We start from the raw sequence: 20,311 nt of genomic DNA, 5'->3' as shown, positions 1-20,311 counted from the left end.
CTTAATTTCATAATTTAATATGCAATCTTCATTTTCCCCTTTAGTCTCACTTGGTTTCATAATTTCCATAGAAATAATCAATCTTTCCAGAGCACCTGTCACTTCACTTGCAATAAATATCGAATATATATACATATATAATCTGATGTCAATGCCTCTGTTCTCCTGAATGTTTTCCTTTTCTTCCTGTGCCTCTCCGTTCCGGAGATATGGCCCCTTCTATCTGGTAAATAACTTTTTTTTTTGTTTTTTGTTTTTTTAGCCAAGTGGGTGTGATCTTCAGCTTTTCTCTAGGGCCACACCCATTTGCCTAAAAGACTAGATTTATATGCAGGGAAGAGGAGGCCATATCTCGGGTAAGGAGGGGCGCACGAACAAAAGAAAAACATCGCCGGAATCAGGAGAACAGCGGCATTTACACCATTTAATGAAAATTTATATGCTTAGGACACATGATGGGTCATATTTAATTCTCCACCTTGTCACCAAAATTGGTGGGGATCCCGGAGGTAGGACCTCCACATCGAAGACCTTTATATCATGTCCTTGCGGGTCACCTTCAAATGCCACAATAATTTATGGTATATTCACTTGGATTTTTCAGCCAGAAAAATCCTGGTATAAAAAGCAATTCCAAAAAAAGCATGTGGTTTTGTAAAAATGCGTGTTTTTATGCATTTTCTTCATGGTTTTTAATTTTTATTTATTTTTTTTCAATTTTAATGTGTGTGGAACAATATGGTGTGGGTTGTCACATTTCCTCTCCAAAAAAATCTCTCCAAAAATCACAATAAAAACTGAAAAAATTGTACAATTTCTGCAATTTATGCTTAGTCAACGCACCAAAAATTGATATCCTTTCTCATTTTCATACAATTTTAAGAATATTTTTTGCATTCTAATTTGAAGGGGTTTTTTTTTGTTTGTTTTTTTTTCATGTGGATTTAAGTGCAGAATCTGCTTTAAAAACCATCTGAAATGAAGAATCTACAAAAAATATAAAACAAAACTGTATATTACCCTTGGGTGTTTTTTCTCAAAATGAAAAAAAAGTGTGTACTAGAGTCAGATTTTCCAACTAGAATAAACAAGAACCTTATTAAAAAGTTTTGAAGTTTTTTTTTTTTTTTTTGAGGATTTTGCAGCAGAATATTCACTAAAATCCACATTAAAATGGATTTTAATTAGTGATGAGCGAGCATGCTTGTTACTACTCGGTACTCGCACGAGTATCACTGTACTCGGGCTACTCGGCGGGGACCGAGTAATCTCGCGATACTCGTGCTGTACTCGTGGTCTTCATGTTGGCGCTCTTTTTACAGCCATCCCGTATGCAGGGATTGGCTGGCAGACCACTGCAATGCCACAGCCCTGTTGTGGAATTGCAGTGATTGGCCGGCCCGCACAGCGTGACCGTGCCTTTAGCCCGACACTTCCCCGCTCGGCTACGGCCCCTCCCGCACTCCACTCCGCGTGTATATATATATGCACGCTTACACACACACGCACGTTTTTTTTTTTAATTTACAGTTTTAGGGTTTCTACATGCTGCCGGGGGTCATTTCAGAATAATACTCGGGTCTCCCATAGGATAACATTGGGCTCGGTGCTCGGGCCGAGTACACGAGTATTTTGAGATGCTCGGCCCGAGCCTCGAGCTCCCGAGCATTTTAGTACTCGCTCATCACTAATTTTAATATATATATATATTTTTTTTTTCTTCCGTGCTTTTTATCATTTGGTGGTCATACTATGAGATGTTTTGTAGTCCACACCTCAAAATTGGTATGTTACTACTTTTTCCATGCTATAAAAAAAAAACCAAAACCTTGCACCATGTTTTTTTTTTTTTTTTTTTTTCCCATGGAAAGTGTATCTGAAACTTGATGTGGATTTTACAGAAGAATCCGCTCCAAAATCCATGCAAAAAACTGTGTAAACATACCCCAAAAGTAGAAATATGATAGGTTGCTATATGGCCTACAACATCTTGGGAGATGTTCTCACTTTTTTTCAGGAGTTTTTGGCGAAGACTTTTGGGAAGTTTCTGCTTCAAAAACTCCTGAAAACAAAGTGTGAACCCTCCCTTAGTCCCAGCGTGCCAGTTTTCCGCACTTTTTCTCGGAGGGAGAGGAATCCCACTTCTCTTGGTAGATCTGGAATCTTCATGAATGCTTCTGATTGACTCTATATCTCCTGTAAGGAACAAGCTGCCATTTTTAAATCAGCTGATTTACTGTCAACAAGTTATGTTTTTTCCACTTATGGTTTTCGTGGTTTCATAAAACAAATATGGACTGGGAGATTTGTCTTATACTGGGAAATGTGCCCACTGGAAAGGAGGCCTGCCTTCCAGGAGAATATCTGCTGACAAGGCCTCTATTAAGGTAATATTATGGGCACTCTGAGTATTAACCGGTTGAGTACCCGCTTAACGTCCGGTCACGTCACCGGGACCAGTGGTCCGGAGACCCTCGTTCTGTCTACTGAATATGATCAGTGTATTTTTTTGTGTCCTTGAATACCATCTCTCTAAATGTTGAAGGGATATATATATTTTTTTTTTGTTCCGATCGTTAGATCAGGCTTCAAAAAAAGACTTAAGACAGTTCTCGTCAAGACCGGCATTGATCCTGAGGTAAGATGCGCCAAATTCATAGAGGAGTGGGCCAGAGACACCGAATTTAGTCCACTTTTGTACATTTTTCGATCAAATTGATTTTTTTGGGGGGCGGCGTTCGGCTATAACCTTTTCATCGTTTTGCCCGCTTTTCAAAAATTTAACATAAAATTGCCAACCGTTGCGTTGCGACTCATCTACGTAGTTTTTTGTCGAAAAGGGCTTCATAAATCGGCCCCTTAAAGGGAACCTGTCACCAGTTTTTTTTGACTATTAAGCCAAAAGTGTCACCTTCTGCAGCTCCTGGGCTGCATTCTATGAAGGTGCACCGCGTTGCAGACCCCAAAAAGAACTTAATAAAATCCCACCATGTTGTATGCTAATGAGCTGTGTTGTACAGATGGGCGGGCTCTATTTCGGCTCCTGTCTCTCCTTGTCGCCTTGTTCGCCGTCCTCCTGTTATGATTGACAAGGATGGCGCCGCCGTCATCCCACGCTGCCGTCCAAGTCTCGCGCATGTGCAGTTCTCTCTGCCCCTATCGCGGACCGAGCATAAAAACAGTTTACCTCGCGCCCGCCGGTGTTGTATCTGCGCAGGCGGGAAATCATGTTCGGCACTGTGCATGACAGCAGCGTCATCCTCGTACCCGACCATGATCTCGCTCCTGCGCAGATAAATCAGCGGCAGGCACGAGGTAAACTGTTTTTATGCTCGGCCCGCGATAGGGGCAGAGAGAACTGCACATGCGCGAGACTTGGACGGCAGCGTGGGATTATGACGGCGGCGCCATCCTTGTCAATCATGACAGGAGGACGGTGAACAAGATGGGACAGGAGCCAACATAGAGCCCGCCCATCTGGCCAACACAGCTCATTAGCATACAACACGGTGGGATTTTATAAAGTTCTTTTTGGGGTCTGCAAGGGGGAGTCAGCAACGAGGTGCACCTGCATAGGACGCAGCACAGGAGCTGCAGAAGGTGACACTTTTGGTTTAATAGTCAAAAAACTGGTGACAGGTTCCCTTTTTAATTTTTTACCATTTTTTTTTTTTTATTTTCGGACAATAGCTTCTCAGAACCGGAGTCGTAAAGTACAACTCTACTTTTGAAGTCTACTGTCCAAATTGGCATAAAAACTCTTGTTTTGCTTGAATTCGGTCTTTTGTACCAGTTACATCCATAATGGCGTCTAGGTTTCTTTGTAAGTCACTTCTTGTCCAAGGAAAAAATGAATTGTGAGAAGTCGGATGATTAGAATTAAGTGGTTGTCCCACCACTATGACTTATCGCCTATTCATGGAGTAGTTTACTGGGAGTCTCATCCTTGAGACCCATGCCGATATGAAAATTGAAATTCCTGTGTCTTTTTGTGGACCTGGCCTACATATTGTGCCTGGCACACAGTGTTTCATTACTATGAATGTTGAAATTGCCTCTTCAGAACCCTAGTGCCACCTACTGGAAGTAGCAATCGTAAAAGTCACTATTGACCCGTTGACGAAACTTACCATATGACTTAGGATATAAGCCAAACCAGAATCTTAATTTGCAGACACCATGTTATGGGGTATTGCCACTCCTCAGTGCAAAGTATGATATCTGATTTGACTTGATGAGAGTGTAAGACTAGGATCTAAGGGGTAAGGTTTCTCCTTGGTCTGGCATACCAGTATGAGGTAATTTTCTCAAAGGTGCTTGCAAGGCGATTGTGTCTCCTCATTCTAGCATGTCACTCTTCAAAAGGAGAACCCTTACCCCCTTAGATCCCAGTTTTGGCCTCTCACCTAGCCAAATCAGATCTCATACTTTGCACTGATGAGTGGCAATACCCCGAAACACTGTGCCTGTAAATTGAGATTCTGGTTTGACTTTTATCCTAAGTCATATTATAACTCTCATTAAAAGGTCAATATTGACTTTTAGGCTTGCTACTTCCATTAGGTGGCACTTGAGTTCAAGTCCTCTCTGATAAGGCAAGATGCATATTCAAGTAGCCTCATACTGGCATATCAGACCTGGCATGTCACTCTCCACAAGGAGAACCATTACCCTTTAGCCTCTGACCTAGCCAAATCAGATCTCCTACCTTTGCACTGATGAGTGTCAATACTCTGAAACACTGTCTGCAAATTGAGATTCTGGTTTTGCTTTTATCCTAAGTCATATGATAAGGCTCGTTAAAGGGTCAATATTGACTTTTAGGATTACTACTTCCAATAGGTGGCACTAGGGTTCAAGTGCTCTCTGAAGAGGCAAGTTGCATATTCAGTTTCTCAGAGGAGCGTGCAAGGCATTTAAGTCTCCTCATACACTCATTTCACTCTCCACTAGGAGAAACCGTACCCCTTAGATCCCACTACTATGAAATGTGACTAAAGGGGGCTTTACACGCAATGACATCGCTAGCAAGATGTCGTTGGGGTCACGGAGTTCGTGACGCACATCTGGCCTAGTTAGCGACGTCGTTGCGTGTGAAATATACGAACGACCGCTAACTATCAAAAATACTCGTCTGATCGTTGACACGTCGTTCAAATCCCAAATATCGTTGTTGGTGCTGGATGCAGGTTGTTCCTCGTTCCTGAGGCAGCACACGCTATGTGTGACACTCCATGAACGACGAACAACACCGTACCTGCGTCCTCTGGCAATGAGGTGGGCGTGTCTTTCCTTCGGCTGCTCTCCGCTTATATTGGCCGCCTGCCGTGTGACGTCACTGTGACGGCGCACGAACCGCCCCCTTAGAAAAGAGGCCGTTTGCCGACCACACGACGTCGCTAGGCAGGTAAGTACGTGTGACGGGGACTACCGGTATTGTGATTTGCCCGTGACGCACAACCGACGGGGGCGTGCGCTTTCATGAGCGACATCGCTAGCGATGTCGCTGCGTGTTGCGCATCCTTAAGGCCTATTCCATAGACAAACCTCATCACCACTTCCAGGATAAATAGATTATTGGGAAGGTAAAACCAGGAAATGCCAAAAAAACATCACCATGAAGACTCCACTAGACTTCTTGAGGACAATGAAGAACAAAGAGTCTCTAATGTTTGAAACCTTTATACAAGGTACTAGGTTTCCAAACACATTCGATAGGGGTCATCTAAACTAATTTTGGTAGAATTGGCCAACCATCTAAAGTGAATGGGGGGAACCCACCAGGATCTATTCCAACAATGCTCGGGGGAGAGAAGGATTCGGCAAATGGAATGTCAACACCTGATCTCTTTGGTAGCTTCTCTCTCATAGAGAACACGTGTATGGGGGGACTCGGTTGATATGGCTGTTGGCCGTCTGCTATCTAAGGAATGTCAACACCCGATCCCTTTGCTGGTAACTTTCTTATAGAGAACACATGTATGTTGGACTCTGTTGAGATGGCTGTTGGCCAACAGCTATCTAATGAGTAATGGCCAACTTATGTCAGGACTGCATCGACGGACCAAAAAGACACACTACCTTGCCCAGGATATTTAAGTATGGATGTTCGTCGGAAATGGTTTTTTCATGATGGAAAGCTTTCCTTCGGCAATAGAACCAATGTATGTTGTATTGCTAATGCACTGTATAGCAGTTTTATTTATTTCTACAGTATATAGCACTTTTTCTATGGGATTGTGGTGGCATTATATCTCTATTGTGTGGTGCTATTATTTGGACTCTATATTAAGAACGGTCTACCCAGAGGCCTCCACAGATCATGACTGGTCCTTACAGCCATCTAGCATAGAATTTTTACCTTCCCATATATTAGGAATGTCTTTGTTCCCTTTATATATTACTGGTTGTTGCTATTTGAGTTAATCTGAATCACGGACCACCAGTTCGAAACGAGCGTTGGGAAGTAACCTCGCTGTCATCTATTTCCGAGGCATGACACCACCGAATGCTAAAAATAGCCCCTTTTTTCTCTATTTTTGACTATGTGATAATTACATAGCGATGACATTTGGCACTAATTGGGCTGCTTTATTTTAATTGTAGATGAGGTCAGTGGAGTCGACGGACATGTTTTGTGTGAAGTTTCTCAAAGCGCTGAGGGATCTATAAAATGTCACAGGCCTCGCGCCTCCCTGTACTAACTAAACAAAATTTTTCTGTGTGTTCTTGGCCAAGAAACTGAGATGTTTTAATTTCGGTATCATGAGTCACCACTTAATTTTTATTTATTTATTTTTTATTTTTTTTTTAACCATTGCATTACATTTTCAATCCCTGGATAAAATAACCCTCATATCTACTGAAACACATCATAAAATATATATTTATGATGTTATGCAGTGGTGATATCACTCAATTGGAATATGTGGCATATTAGCAGAGTGCTGGTGATATTTTAATAGACTGTCTGTATTGGAAAATATGAAATATGTAGTGTATTGAGAGACTGTTGATGTCACTGCTCCTATACAGTATTGGTAGATCAGTGATGCCACTTCCCCTATATAATATATGGTGTATAGATCGTAGTGATGTTACTCCTCATATATAGTATGTGTTACATAGTAATGATGTCACACCTCCTATACAATTTCATATTTTGGGAGAGTGGTCACACCTCCTATACAATTTGATATTTTGGGAGAGTGGTCACACCTCCTATACAATTTGATATTTTGGGAGAGTGGTCACACCTCCTATACAATTTGATATTTTGGGAGAGTGGTCACACCTCCTATACAATTTGATATTTTGGGAGAGTGGTCACACCTCTTATACAATTTGATATTTTGGGAGAGTGGTCACACCTCTTATACAATTTGATATTTTGGGAGAGTGGTCATACCTCCTATACAATGTGTTATATTGGAAGAGTGGTGATATCACACCTCCTATACAATTTTTGATATTTTGGGAGAATGGGGATGTCCCTACACTTATACAATATGTGATCATATATTAGAAAAGTGGTGATGTCACTCATCCTATACCATATGTGGTTTATTGAAGGAGTATTGATGTTATTCTTCCTATAGAATATGTAGTGTATAGATACTAGTGATGTCACTCTTCCTATACAATATATGGTAGATAGATAGTAATGATGTCACTGCTCATATAAAATGTGTTTAAATTGGAAGAGTAATGATATCACACCTCTTATACAATGATATATTTTGGGAGAGGGATGATGTTACTCATCCTATACTATATATGGTTTATCCAGAGTGGTGGTTATTCCTTCTATACAATGTATAGATACTAGTGATCTCATTCCCCTTATATAGTATGGTTTATATTGGGAGAGTAGTGATTTCACTCCTCCTATACAATATGTAGTGTTTAGATAGTAGTAATGTCATTCCCCCTATACAATGTAATATTTTGGGAGAGTGGTGATGTCACTGCAATACAATATGTAGTAAATGATGTAATTCTTTCAATAAGATGTGGTATATGGATAGTCTGGTGATGTCATTGTAATACCATGTAGTATATCAGGAGAATGGCAGGGGCTCTCCAGAAAATTGTGTATATGTGACAGTTGTGATGTCCCTTTTCTGTACAATATGTGGTATATTGGGGGGGGGGGGGGCGGGGAGTGGTGGTGGTATGATTCAAATAGGACATCTATATTGGGAAAATGATTGTCACTTCAGTGGAATATGTGATGTAGTAAGAGACTGGTGAGGTCACTCCTCCTATACAATATGTGATGTGTATCTGGAGAGTGGTGTCACTCCTCCTATACAATATGTGATGTGTATCTGGAGAGTGGTGTCACTCCTCCTATACAATATGTGATGTGTATCTGGAGAGTGGTGGGGTCACTCCTCCTATACAATATGTGATGAGTATCTGGAGAGTGGTGGGGTCACTCCTCCTATACAATATGTGATGAGTATCTGGAGAGTGGTGATGTTACTCCTCCTATACAATATGTGATGTGTATCTGGAGAGTGGTGTCACTCCTCCTATACAATATGTGATGTGTATCTGGAGAGTGGTGTCACTCCTCCTATACAATATGTGATGTGTATCTGGAGAGTGGTGTCACTCCTCCTATACAATATGTGATGTGTATCTGGAGAGTGGTGTCACTCCTCCTATACAATATGTGATGTGTATCTGGAGAGTGGTGTCACTCCTCCTATACAATATGTGATGTGTATCTGGAGAGTGGTGATGTTACTCCTCCTATACAATATGTGATGTGTATCTGGAGAGTGGTGATGTTACTCCTCCTATACAATATGTGATGTGTATCTGGAGGTTGTACGTTATAAAAGTGAGATTAGTGATGTTACTGCACCAAGCGTTGTATTGGGAGAGTGGTGAAGTCATTCCTCTATTACTCTGGATAACCTATAAATTATACTGTCTGTCCAGTGCGATATGGCGTATACCTGGATACTGATGATGTCACTCCAATATGATATGTGGTATATCTGGAGAATGGTGACGTCACTCCTCCAATACAGTATGTGGTATATGGAGAATGGTGATATCACTCGTCCAAAACAGTATGTGGTATATGGAGAATGGTGAGGTCACTCCTCCAATACAGTATGTGGTATATGGAGAATGGTGATATCACTCCTCCAATACAGTATGTGGTATATGGAGAATGGTGACGTCACTCCTCCAATACAGTATGTGGTATATGGAGAATGGTGATATCACTCGTCCAAAACAGTATGTGGTATATGGAGAATGGTGAGGTCACTCCTCCAATACAGTATGTGGTATATGGAGAATGGTGAGGTCACTCCTCCAATACAGTATGTGGTATATGGAGAATGGTGAGGTCACTCCTCCAATACAGTATGTGGTATATGGAGAATGGTGAGGTCACTCCTCCAATACAGTATGTGGTATATGGAGACTGGTGATGTCATTCCACCAGTATAGTATGCGGTGTATATAGAGTGGCGGCCGTGATAATGCAATATATTGTGTATTGGGTAAGTAGTTATACCACATGTGATTGGCAATGTGACATATCTATAGGGTGCTTATGTCAGCACAATAGAATATGTCCATCTAGAGCACGGTGATGTTGATGACGCAAAAAAAAATAAAAAATCTTATTACGAAAACCTGTCTGAACCAAGACCAAGATCAAAAGAGAAACCGCTAAGAACATGTGTATACCCTTCAACATACCCCTCGTATGTGGCTAGTGGCTTGGGTATGCATATTGCAGAACCTGGGCTTAGGCCTGTTTCAGACCATAATGGGCATTTCAGACCCTAGGGGCATATTGGCTCTGGCTGCTGCCGTTTCATTTATTTGCATTTATCATGTCCCAATTGTCATTTTGTTTTGTTTTTTTCTTTCTTAAAAAGGAAAGGTGGGGCTCAGCGTTAACCAAACTCGTACCTTGCACAATCAGCGTTAGCATTCGGCCTACTGAACATGAAAAAAAAGCGATGTAGATGACTCATGACTTTTCTTATTCCTGGAATACTGTGAAATATCACACATACAAACTACAAACTGTTAACCAAAAGCTACGTTCAGTACAGATTTGTGCACCGTCACCACATATATTAGCTAGTTTTCTCTTTGAAAAAAAACACACAAAAATCTCCTTTGCAAAGAACGGTTGACTTCTTTTTTTTTTTTTTTCTTTTTTTATAAGTCGACCCAATGTATCATATACATATTTATAATGCTCGAAATTAAAACATTTATGCTAAACTCAATACCCTAGAGAGCGCGCCTATACCACTGAAGAATGCAACGTTAGGGCAAGGGTTTGCATAAACCCCACCACTTTCGACTTCAGAAATTTTGGGATTGTCGAAAATTGGGAATGTTGTCAATAGTGATGAGTGAGCACTACCATGCTCAGGTGCTCGGTACTCGTAACTAGTGATGAATGAGCACTACCATGCTCGGGTGCTCGGCACTTGTAACTAGTGATGAGCGGGCACTACCATGCTCGGGTGCTCGGCACTTGTAACTAGTGATGAGCAAGCACTACCATGCTCGGGTGCTCAGTACTCGTAATTAGTGATGAGCGAGCACTACCATGCTTGGACACGCATAACTAGTGATGAGCTCGGGTAGTGTCCGCTCATCACTAATTACGAGTATGGAGCACCCGAGCATGGTATTGTTCACTCATCACTAGTAGCTAGTACCAAGCACCCGAGCATGGTAGTGCTCACTCATCACTAGTTACAAGTACTGAGCACCCGAGCATGGTAGTGCTCATTCATCACTAGTTACAAGTACTGAGCACCTGAGCATGGTAGTGCTCATTCATCACTAGTTACAAGTACTGAGCACCCGAGCATGGTAGTGCTCATTCATCACTAGTTACGAGTACCGAGCACCTGAGCATGGTAGTGCTCGCTTATCACTAGTTACAAGTACTGAGCACCCGAGCATGGTAGTGCCCGCTCATCACTAGTTACGAGTACTGAGCACCCGAGCATGGTAGTGCTCGCTCATCACTAGTTACGAGTACTGAGCACCCGAGCATGGTAGTGCTCGCTCATCACTAGTTACGAGTACCAAGCACCCGAGCATGGTAGTGCTCGCTCATCACTAGTTACGAGTACAGAGCACCCGAGCATGGTAGTGCTCGCTCATCACTAGTTACAAGTACTGAGCACCCGAGCATGGTAGTGCCCGCTCATCACTAGTTACGAGTACCAAGCACCCGAGCATGGTAGTGCTCGCTCATCACTAGTTACGAGTACAGAGCACCCGAGCATGGTAGTGCTCGCTCATCACTAGTTACGAGTACCAAGCACCCGAGCATGGTAGTGCTCGCTCATCACTAGTTACCAGTACTGAGCACCCGAGCATGGTAGTGCCCGCTCATCACTAGTTACCAGTACTGAGCACCCGAGCATGGTAGTGCTCGCTCATCACTAGTTACGAGTACCATGCACCCGAGCATGGTAGTGCCCGCTCATCACTAGTTACCAGTACTGAGCACCCGAGCATGGTAGTGCCCGCTCATCACTAGTTGTCAAGTATGAATGTGACCAAAGATCGGGCCCATAAAAATGGACTGGTCACCCACCGAAACCAATTAAAACACACTTTATTTTTTTAATACTGTCTAGTTGCTATAGGCAACGTGGCCTGTTTTTGTACTAGTTACCGCCTCCTGTCTACATTAATAGGGCCAGGTTGGAAAAATGTGTACTCATATGGGTTTCTAACAAGGAGTCTGGTTGCCATAAGCAACGTGGCCTGTTTTCGTCCTTGTTACCTCCACCTGTCTACAATAATAGGGCTACGCAGCAAAAATGTGGCCCAGTAAAGATTTCTACTACTTTCCAGGTCTAATACTGTATACACCGATTTTGCCCCAATAGGTCCAGGAAAGATGGCCACATTTTTTTGTAAACTTCACTTCTTTTATTATTTGAACTGGGGGATTTTCCAAAATTTGGACAGTTGTCAGGTATAAATATAACCAAAGATTTGGCCTATGTATAAAAAAAGTACTTATTACCCATAGCAACCAATTAGAAATTAGTGTATTGTTTTTCCTAAAAACATGGTGACTGGTGGGCATGTGCAATGTGGCCTTTGTTCTTGTCCTCTTAGTCCTATCCGCATTAATAGGCCAGTAAGTAAGTGTGCCGATATGGAGTTAAAAACATGGAGTCTGGTTGCTATGGGCAACGTGGCCTATGTTTTTATCCCCTATTTACGCTTATCCGCATTAATAGGGCTAGGCCAGAAAAAGTGTGGTGATATGGCTATGAAAACATGGTGACTGGCGAGCATGTGCAACGTGGCCTATATTTTTGTCCTCTACTTACTCCTTTCCGCATTAATAGGCCAGAAAAAGTGTGCTGATATGGATTAGAAAACATGGAGTCTGGTTGCTATGGGCAACGTGGCCTATTTCTTTTTGCCTTGTTACCTCCTGTTTAAATTAATAGGGTATGGTTGCAAAAGTGTATACTGATATGAATTTCTACTATTTCCCGGACCCTTTAAGGGTGGGGGGATATAATTGTTACCCCCACAGAGGATAAAGAAATAATCCATTGTGTTTTTGTGTAATATGGAGTTCTCAGACATGACTCAATAGCAGGGGGTCAGGAGGAGATCCTTCACAATGGGGTCACACTCTGTACTCCAAGGCACTTGCCGCCCCTTTTACAACAGTTAATTAATATGCTAAAAATTGAGGCCGCGGATGCAAATTGTCCCACACGGCTGAGGCATGTGTGAGCTTTTCATAGCTGGGGTTTATGGCGCTTGCTCGAGAGGTTAGCGCGAGGAGAGCAGTGAATGCCGAATCCCCCCCCACCCCTCCAGGTCACACTGGGCCTCTCGCCATTTGTTTCGCCGTCTCATTTGCATTCTGAATGACATTAAGGAGGATAACTAGGTGATTGGACCTCGCCTGGGTCTCTTGTGACCACACGTGGAGTGGGACCTACAGCAGAGCTGGCTGGCATAGGCACTGTGACTCTTTATGCCAGACGAGAATTACACTGTACGAGTTACATATCCTAGAACGCATCGAATTTGGCAGCTCCCCACACTGGCGCACATGTTCTCGTGTAACAGGAATATTCCTATAAGCAAGAAAAGCTGTAAAGTTAGGGTTTTTATGTAAATGCACAGATGTAGCAGAGCTTAAAGGGAATCTGCCACCCGGTTTTTGCCACTAATCTGAGACCAGCATAACATAGGGGCCGAGATCCTGATTCCAGCGATGTGTCCCTTACTGGGCTGCTTAGTGTCGTTTTGATACAATCACAGTTTAATCAGCAGTCGATTATCACTACAGGACTACAGGAAGGCCAGCATATTCATGAGCTCTGATAACTGCTACATCTGCAGCAGAGAAAACATTGATTTTTATCAAAATGACAGCAAACAGCCCAGTAAGTGACACATCACTGTAATCAGGTTCTCTTGTCTACATTATGCTGCTCTCAGATGAGGGAGTGAAAACCTGGCGACAGATTCCCTTTAATTTTTCAAGTCGGACTGTAACTATGTCTGTGCCCTTCTGGTCATCACAATTTATTCATGAAGGATATGTAATCAACAACAGTTTTTCCAAAGACAATAGGCCCCCAAAAAGCTTAATAGGTGAGAAAATGCTGGCGTCATACTTTGCTTTTTTAATGTTAGTAAAAAAAAAAAAATCAAAATGAATTTTACAAGGTTTTCCTAAATTTTAATCAACATCAGAGAATTTTCTCAAGTTCGAAGTCCGACGCAATATAAAGTAATTGTCCATTGTTTGCTCTTATTTTATTCCTCTTGTTTCCCTGAATATTCAATTTTTATTATTTTTTAAATCCGCCATACAGTTTCAGAAATATTGATTATTTTATTTTGTGCTCAATGTTATTATCTTTACAAGGGTTGGAATTATATTGCAGAACAGCCTAAAGACACTTGCCCCCGGAGGGTCCTGTGAGGCTTGCACCCCAGAGGATCCTGCAAGACCCCTCAAGCCTCGCAGGATCCTCCGGGGCGTGTCTTTAGGCTGTTCTGCATCATTACTCATGACCCCTTGCAATGATCTTGTGAGGCTCGCCCCCGGGGGGTTCTTGTGAGGCTCGCCCCCGGGGGGTTCTTGTGAGGCTCGCCCCCGGGGGGTTCTTGTGAGGCTCGCCCCCGGGGGGTTCTTGTGAGGCTCGCCCCCGGGGGGTTCTTGTGAGGCTCGCCCCCGGGGGGTCCTTGTGAGGCTCGCCCCCGGGGGGTCCTTGTGAGGCTCGCCCCCGGGGGGTCCTTGTGAGGCTCGCCCCCGGGGGGTCCTTGTGAGGCTCGCCCCCGGGGGGTCCTTGTGAGGCTCGCCCCCGGGTGGTCCTTGTGAGGCTCGCCCCCGGGGGGTCCTTGTGAGGCTCGCCCCCGGGGGGTCCTTGTGAGGCTCGCCCCCGGGGGGTCCTTGTGAGGCTCGCCCCCGGGGGGTCCTTGTGAGGCTCGCCCCCGGGGGGTCCTTGTGAGGCTCGCCCCCGGGGGGTCCTTGTGAGGCTCGCCCCTGGGGGGGGGGTGTTCTTGTGAGGCTCGCCCCCGGGGGGGGGGGGTGTTCTTGTGAGGCTCGCCCCCGGGAGGGGGGGGGGGGTTCTTGTGAGGCTTGCCCCCGGGAGGGGGGGGGGGTTCTTGTGGGCCTTGCCCCCGGGAGGGGGGGGGTTCTTGTGAGGCTCGCCCCCTTGGTAAAAACCATGAAATTACCAGTAAATGAAAAGGCTCCTATCTCTGAAAAAATATGGCGCATTTAAAAATAAAATAAAAAAATGTGAATAGCGGAAATTAAATAAAATCTTTGGCACTTTTGACCTGGTGACAGGTCATCTTTAAGATCCTCCTCAGCTCTGCTACATCTAACGTAAATTTCAGTTCCATGATGACTAATCCTGACTTTTTACAGTTTTTTTTTTTTTTTTCATTCTTCTTTTTGTTCTGCTCTTTGCAGATTTTAACTTCGCCCTGTATCCACCATCGATGATAGCGACTGGAAGCGTGGGAGCCGCAATCTGCGGGCTGCAGTTGGACGACGCAGAAAGCGACCTCTCCGGAGATAGTCTGACGGAGCACTTGGCTAAGATCACGAACACAGATGTGGTGAGTAGCAAAAATATTAACACAAGCCAAAAAAAAAAAAGTCTGGAATTTCCCCCAGCCGCCATATTGGATCTGCAGCTGCTGTCAGGGATTGTTTTTGCCACTTTTGATTGAGTCTTTGGACTTTTATGCGGTATTTCGTATTGCTGGATCGATGCCCTTAAAAGAGCATTTGTCATCAAGCGGCTGCCTGCTATTCCAGCTTAGCGCAGACTGTCTCCTGTGCAAACCAAAGTTTAAAGGGGAACACCGGCCACGTTAGACGCGGCGCTCCTGACATAGCATGTGTCGCGGGCGGGGAGGACGCTGCCGCTGCGCTCGCCAACGCTCGGGTCCGGCGCTGCTGCGGCTGCTCCTTCGTGGCTCGAGCGGCGCTCCTCGCCCGTGAGTGAAAAGGGTGGTTTGGTTTTGGGGGATTTAGTCCGTGACGCCACCCACGGGTTGTGGTGAAGATGGGCACCACCGCTGCTGGTGATGGGGATCCCGGGAGCGATGGTAGTGAGCAGCTGGGATGTTGTTTTCCCCCTCCGTGGGAAGGGGTCGGTGGTCCCGGGGCTCGGTGGTGTGACGGGGAGGCAGGGATGGTGAGGTGCAGGGACAGCGCGGCGCGGTGCCGGATGGCACGGGTGTACTCACTCAGTAAGAGATGCACAACGTCCTCGGTAAACCAAACGGCTGAATGGACGGGTCCCGCAGCCGGCTGCAGTGTCTCTCCCCGGACAGGTGATGGCGGTTGTCTTTCCCTGCACCTTTGTGTACTTGTTTGACTACGATGGATCCCCAACGGTAGTCCGCTCCCCGGTGTATGGATGCCGGAGGAGCCCGTTTGCCCGCAGGCGCTGGCCCTTGGGTCTCTAGCCTTAGGCGGTAGCTGTATACCCTCACGGTGTGGGCGGTTGCCTTCCAACGAGTCTTTGGCTGTTAGGAAACCCCTGGGGTTCCTGTCACACTCGGATTTGACTGTTGACGGCGACTCCAAGCCCAGCTGGGGTCCGATGGCCCTGCCTGTGTGTGCTGGCTTCACTTCGCTTCCCGGTCGGTACCGGCGGGCCAACGCCCGACCCCGGTCCTACGGTTCCGCGTTGATTCACCACTCCTGCAGACGGCCACCACCGTCTGCCAACCTTGTTGTCAGTGCCTGGGCCCCAAACCCAGACACTCTCCACTTTACTCCTCTCACCTCGACCTCCTCCACTGTTCTCCAACTTCTAACTGACACTTTTCCCGCCTCCAGGCCTGTGAACTCCTCGGTGGGTGGGGCCAACCGCTTGGCTCCGCCCTGCCTGGTGTGGAAATCAGACCCTGGAGGGAGGCAACAAGGATTTTGTGTTTGGCTAATGTTACTGTCTAGTGGGGGTGGGGGTGTATGTGTGTTATCTGTGACGACCTGGCTAGTCCAGGGTGCCACACATGCACGAATGCTTTTGGACTGAGATGCATTTAGAGGGGATATCACTAGAGGTTGTAAAAAGTAAACTGTGCAACATTTGTAATGAAACCCAATTTAGGAAAAATATATTTTGGCCCAAAATACATGCATTTAAATTAAAAAAAAAAAAAAAGTCCCCAAAAAGTGGACACCCCTTTAAATCATCCTGTGATGTATCCTTCCCCCCACGCTACTAGATCTGACCCTTGATTCCCACAATGCAGTTTATTTACAGTCCTTGCTAATTTTAGATGACCCCTTCCCTCTTGGAATTGGCAAATTGCCCCTTTTAGGAGAAGTTCAAATACATGGAAATGGGTCATTAACTCACAGGATGCGTGTTTCTGGTCCTCATATAATGTATATTGGGTATGCCACTCTTAGAAGGCTGCTCCTTCCAGGTTCTGGCTTCCTCCTACACTCCTTTCAGGTCTTGAACATTTACCAACTCTTCATTTTGCTACTTTTTATATGAATCAGATGAGTTCTGGAAAGTTTTTGTTTTAAGTTTTGGTATGATAGAAAAAAAAAATCAAACAACCATCAAAACCCTATGATTCACACTCAGGACATTCCCCACAAGTTACTGTATATCCTGTGAAGGATGCTTGAGAAAATGACCGGATGCAAATCTAATCTGTCTTTTTAAAGGGGTTGCCTGGCTCGTGAAAAAGGAAAATAAAAAGTGAAATGTATTTTGTTGAATTGGGTCCAATTATTATGATAGATTAGTAAGGCTGTTTGACAGGTCCATGAAATATGGACCCTAATGTGATACCCTGGACTGACCACTGGTTCTTCTGACCCTAATTGTCTCATATATGCTTGTGAGGCACTTGGCTTAGGTCAGGAGACCCGGCGATCTTGCCCGGTCTTCCGAACTGAGCCTAGTCTGTGTTTTACACAGATGTGAACCTGACCTAAAGCTGATAAAGTGGCCACTCTATCATAAAATAATTACTAGTAGAGCATGTGGGAATCGATTCACACGACACAGCCCATCAGCCTTGTCAATCTGTGACAGCTGTTCGGAAAGCCTGAGGGCCACCTCCTACCACCCGGCATCCGTGGCCCTTCATCTGGGTGGCATCCGTGGCCCTTCATCTGGGTGGCATCCGTGGCCCTTCATCTGGGTGGCATCCGTGGCCCTTCATCTGGGTGGCATCCGTGGCCCTTCATCTGGGTGGCATCCGTGGCCCTTCATCTGGGTGGCATCCGTGGCCCTTCATCTGGGTGGCATCCGTGGCCCTTCATCTGGGTGGCATCCGTGGCCCTTCATCTGGGTGGCATCCGTGGCCCTTCATCTGGGTGGCATCCGTGGCCCTTCATCTGGGTGGCATCCGTGGCCCTTCATCTGAGTGGCTGGTGTGGCTTTGCGTGACTTGACGTTACGCCCAACTGGCTAATCAAAAGTAGAGCTAACATATAACAAATGGTTCTCACGGCTCCCGTCCAGTGGTCAAAGACTACAACTACGACCGATGGACTAGGCACTGCTAATCGATTAATACCAATTCTAGTTAGATCCATGGGTAGTGGTTTTCCAAAGCCGCCTGTTGTAAGGAGCCTTATATGTCAGGCAATGCTCCCTGGGAAATAAGTATGCAAATTAGCTTTCATCCAGAAGAAATCTATTCATCTATTGGCTGTAGCTACCCTAATGGTCAAAGTCTTACTCTTTAGGAAACTTGGCAACATGACTAAGGACAAAAGCCAAACCACAATCTCCTGGAAAGTGTCAAATCTGTAGACATCTGTTTTAAGGATTCTTGCCCCCCTTGTTGGTGCCAAGTAGATTACTGGTTGGCAGGGTGAGACCTTTTGATATGGGTCAAGGGGAGGTAACGTTTCTCCTGTTATGGAGACATTTGGCTAGTTGAGGGAGTCTTATAGGATAGGCATGATCCCAGGCTACCAATGGTACTCTGGCTTATTGTGTTAGTTGAGGTATGGGGAGGGAGAGGCTAACCGGTGACCACCTTGTTCTTTCCATGTCACATGTAAAACCCTAACCAGCTACTCCCTGTATTTCAGCTTCATGATGCACTAAAAGTGTGAGATGTTGTGGCTGGATAGTTATATGTGAACTTTATTTATTTTTGTGGAGCTAGGGTTTAAAGGTGACCTGTCACCAGGTCAAAGTGGATAGTTTTTGATGTTTATTTTACTCCTGCTGCTCACAAGTGGAAATTTTTTTTTTTGCATTTTTAAAATCTGCCATACGGTTAGAGATATGGGCTTCTTTGGCTCAAATTTTTATGGTGTCTATAAAGGGGGTGTGGTTCACATGGTAATGCAGGGCAGTCTAAAGACACGCCCCAGAGGGTCTGGCCAAGACACGCCCCAGAGGGTCTGGCCAAGACACGCCCCAGAGGGTCTGGCCAAGACACGCCCCAGAGGGTCTGGCCAAGACACGCCCCAGAGGGTCTGGCCAAGACACGCCCCAGAGGGTCTGGCCAAGACACGCCCCAGAGGGTCTGGCCAAGACACGCCCCAGAGGGTCTGGCCAAGACACGCCCCAGAGGGTCTGGCCAAGACACGCCCCAGAGGGTCTGGCCAAGACACGCCCCAGAGGGTCTGGCCAAGACACGCCCCAGAGGGTCTGGCCAAGACACGCCCCAGAGGGTCTGGCCAAGACACGCCCCAGAGGGTCTGGCCAAGACACGCCCCAGAGGGTCTGGCCAAGACACGCCCCAGAGGGTCTGGCCAAGACACGCCCCAGAGGGTCTGGCCAAGACACGCCCCAGAGGGTCTGGCCAAGACACGCCCCAGAGGGTCTGGCCAAGACACGCCCCAGAGGGTCTGGCCAAGACACGCCCCAGAGGGTCTGGCCAAGACACGCCCCCTTTGTGAAGACCATGACAATTCACACTCCATAAAAAAAACTCATATCTCTGGAACCATTGGACAGATTTTGAGAAGAAAAACCCAGAATACTCCTGGGGAGCAGTATAAATAAAATGAGTACAAAAACTGGCTATTTTTGATGTGATGACAGGCCCTCTTTAAATGGTTTTCCCATGTTACAAAGTCATGGCTATAAGATGAATGTTTCACCCATCGTTACCAATCACAAGCCCTGTTGAATGGAGGAGCACAGAGCTAATTTAAGATTTTGCACACTCAGGAAAGCTAAAGCTGCACTATGGAGGTCCTAGAGATCAGAACCCCACAAATTAACAAATTTATGGCATATCTAGCGATATGTCAATACTTTCTAACATAGGAATGCCTCTTTTAAAGGGGTTGTCACATCAGATCTGCTGATCACCAGATGTCTTACTATTGAAACCCCTGAAAAATGGTTGATGTTACCAGAGGTGGCTGTAGGTTTCGCCTGCAGTGACTTCATGGGGTCCTATAGAGTAGATCTCGATAGTCCCTTTCCCGCTTTTCAACCAAATAAGATATTCCCCTTTTAGTTTCGAATAAAGGAGTAGACAGGCATGAATAAAATATAATGTTCTGATCTGTGTACCACAGTCATTTCCTGGAAACATTGACAGTAAATAGGTTATCTGTCCAACGCGTCCGGGACTGACATGAAGAAATCCTCAGGAAAAAGAATCAAAGAAATAAAATCATATTACCACCACCACAAGATGTTAAATTCTAATCATTCTTGGAACTGGCCGACTCCCTAATTGTTTGTATTCCTTTTTTGAATACTGTATCTGTCCTAAGACTGAAGACAGCGCGGTTCATGTGAGGTAAATGTCTATATTGGTGTAATGCGGCTGGCAGCAGGGGGAA

The 20,311-nt window shown here is 45.2% G+C and overlaps 1 protein-coding gene across 3 annotated transcripts in view; it reads left to right on the top strand.

Moving 5' to 3' along the window:
* Positions 1–20,311, top strand: part of CCND2 (cyclin D2) — a 379,364-nt gene that overhangs the window by 288,746 nt on the left and 70,307 nt on the right. For all 3 annotated transcript variants that reach the window (XR_012752995.1, XM_075344258.1, XM_075344257.1), the window contains exon 4: positions 14,981–15,129. Coding sequence is in view for 2 of the 3 variants with exons in the window: in XM_075344258.1 (XP_075200373.1) it covers positions 14,981–15,129 (149 nt within the window). In the remaining variant the exon portion in view is untranslated. The remainder of the gene's footprint in view (positions 1–14,980; positions 15,130–20,311) is intronic.

Source organism: Anomaloglossus baeobatrachus, chromosome 4, assembly GCF_048569485.1.
Source record: "Anomaloglossus baeobatrachus isolate aAnoBae1 chromosome 4, aAnoBae1.hap1, whole genome shotgun sequence".
NCBI lineage: Eukaryota > Metazoa > Chordata > Amphibia > Anura > Aromobatidae > Anomaloglossus > Anomaloglossus baeobatrachus.
This window is presented reverse-complemented; position numbering and strand designations above follow the sequence as displayed.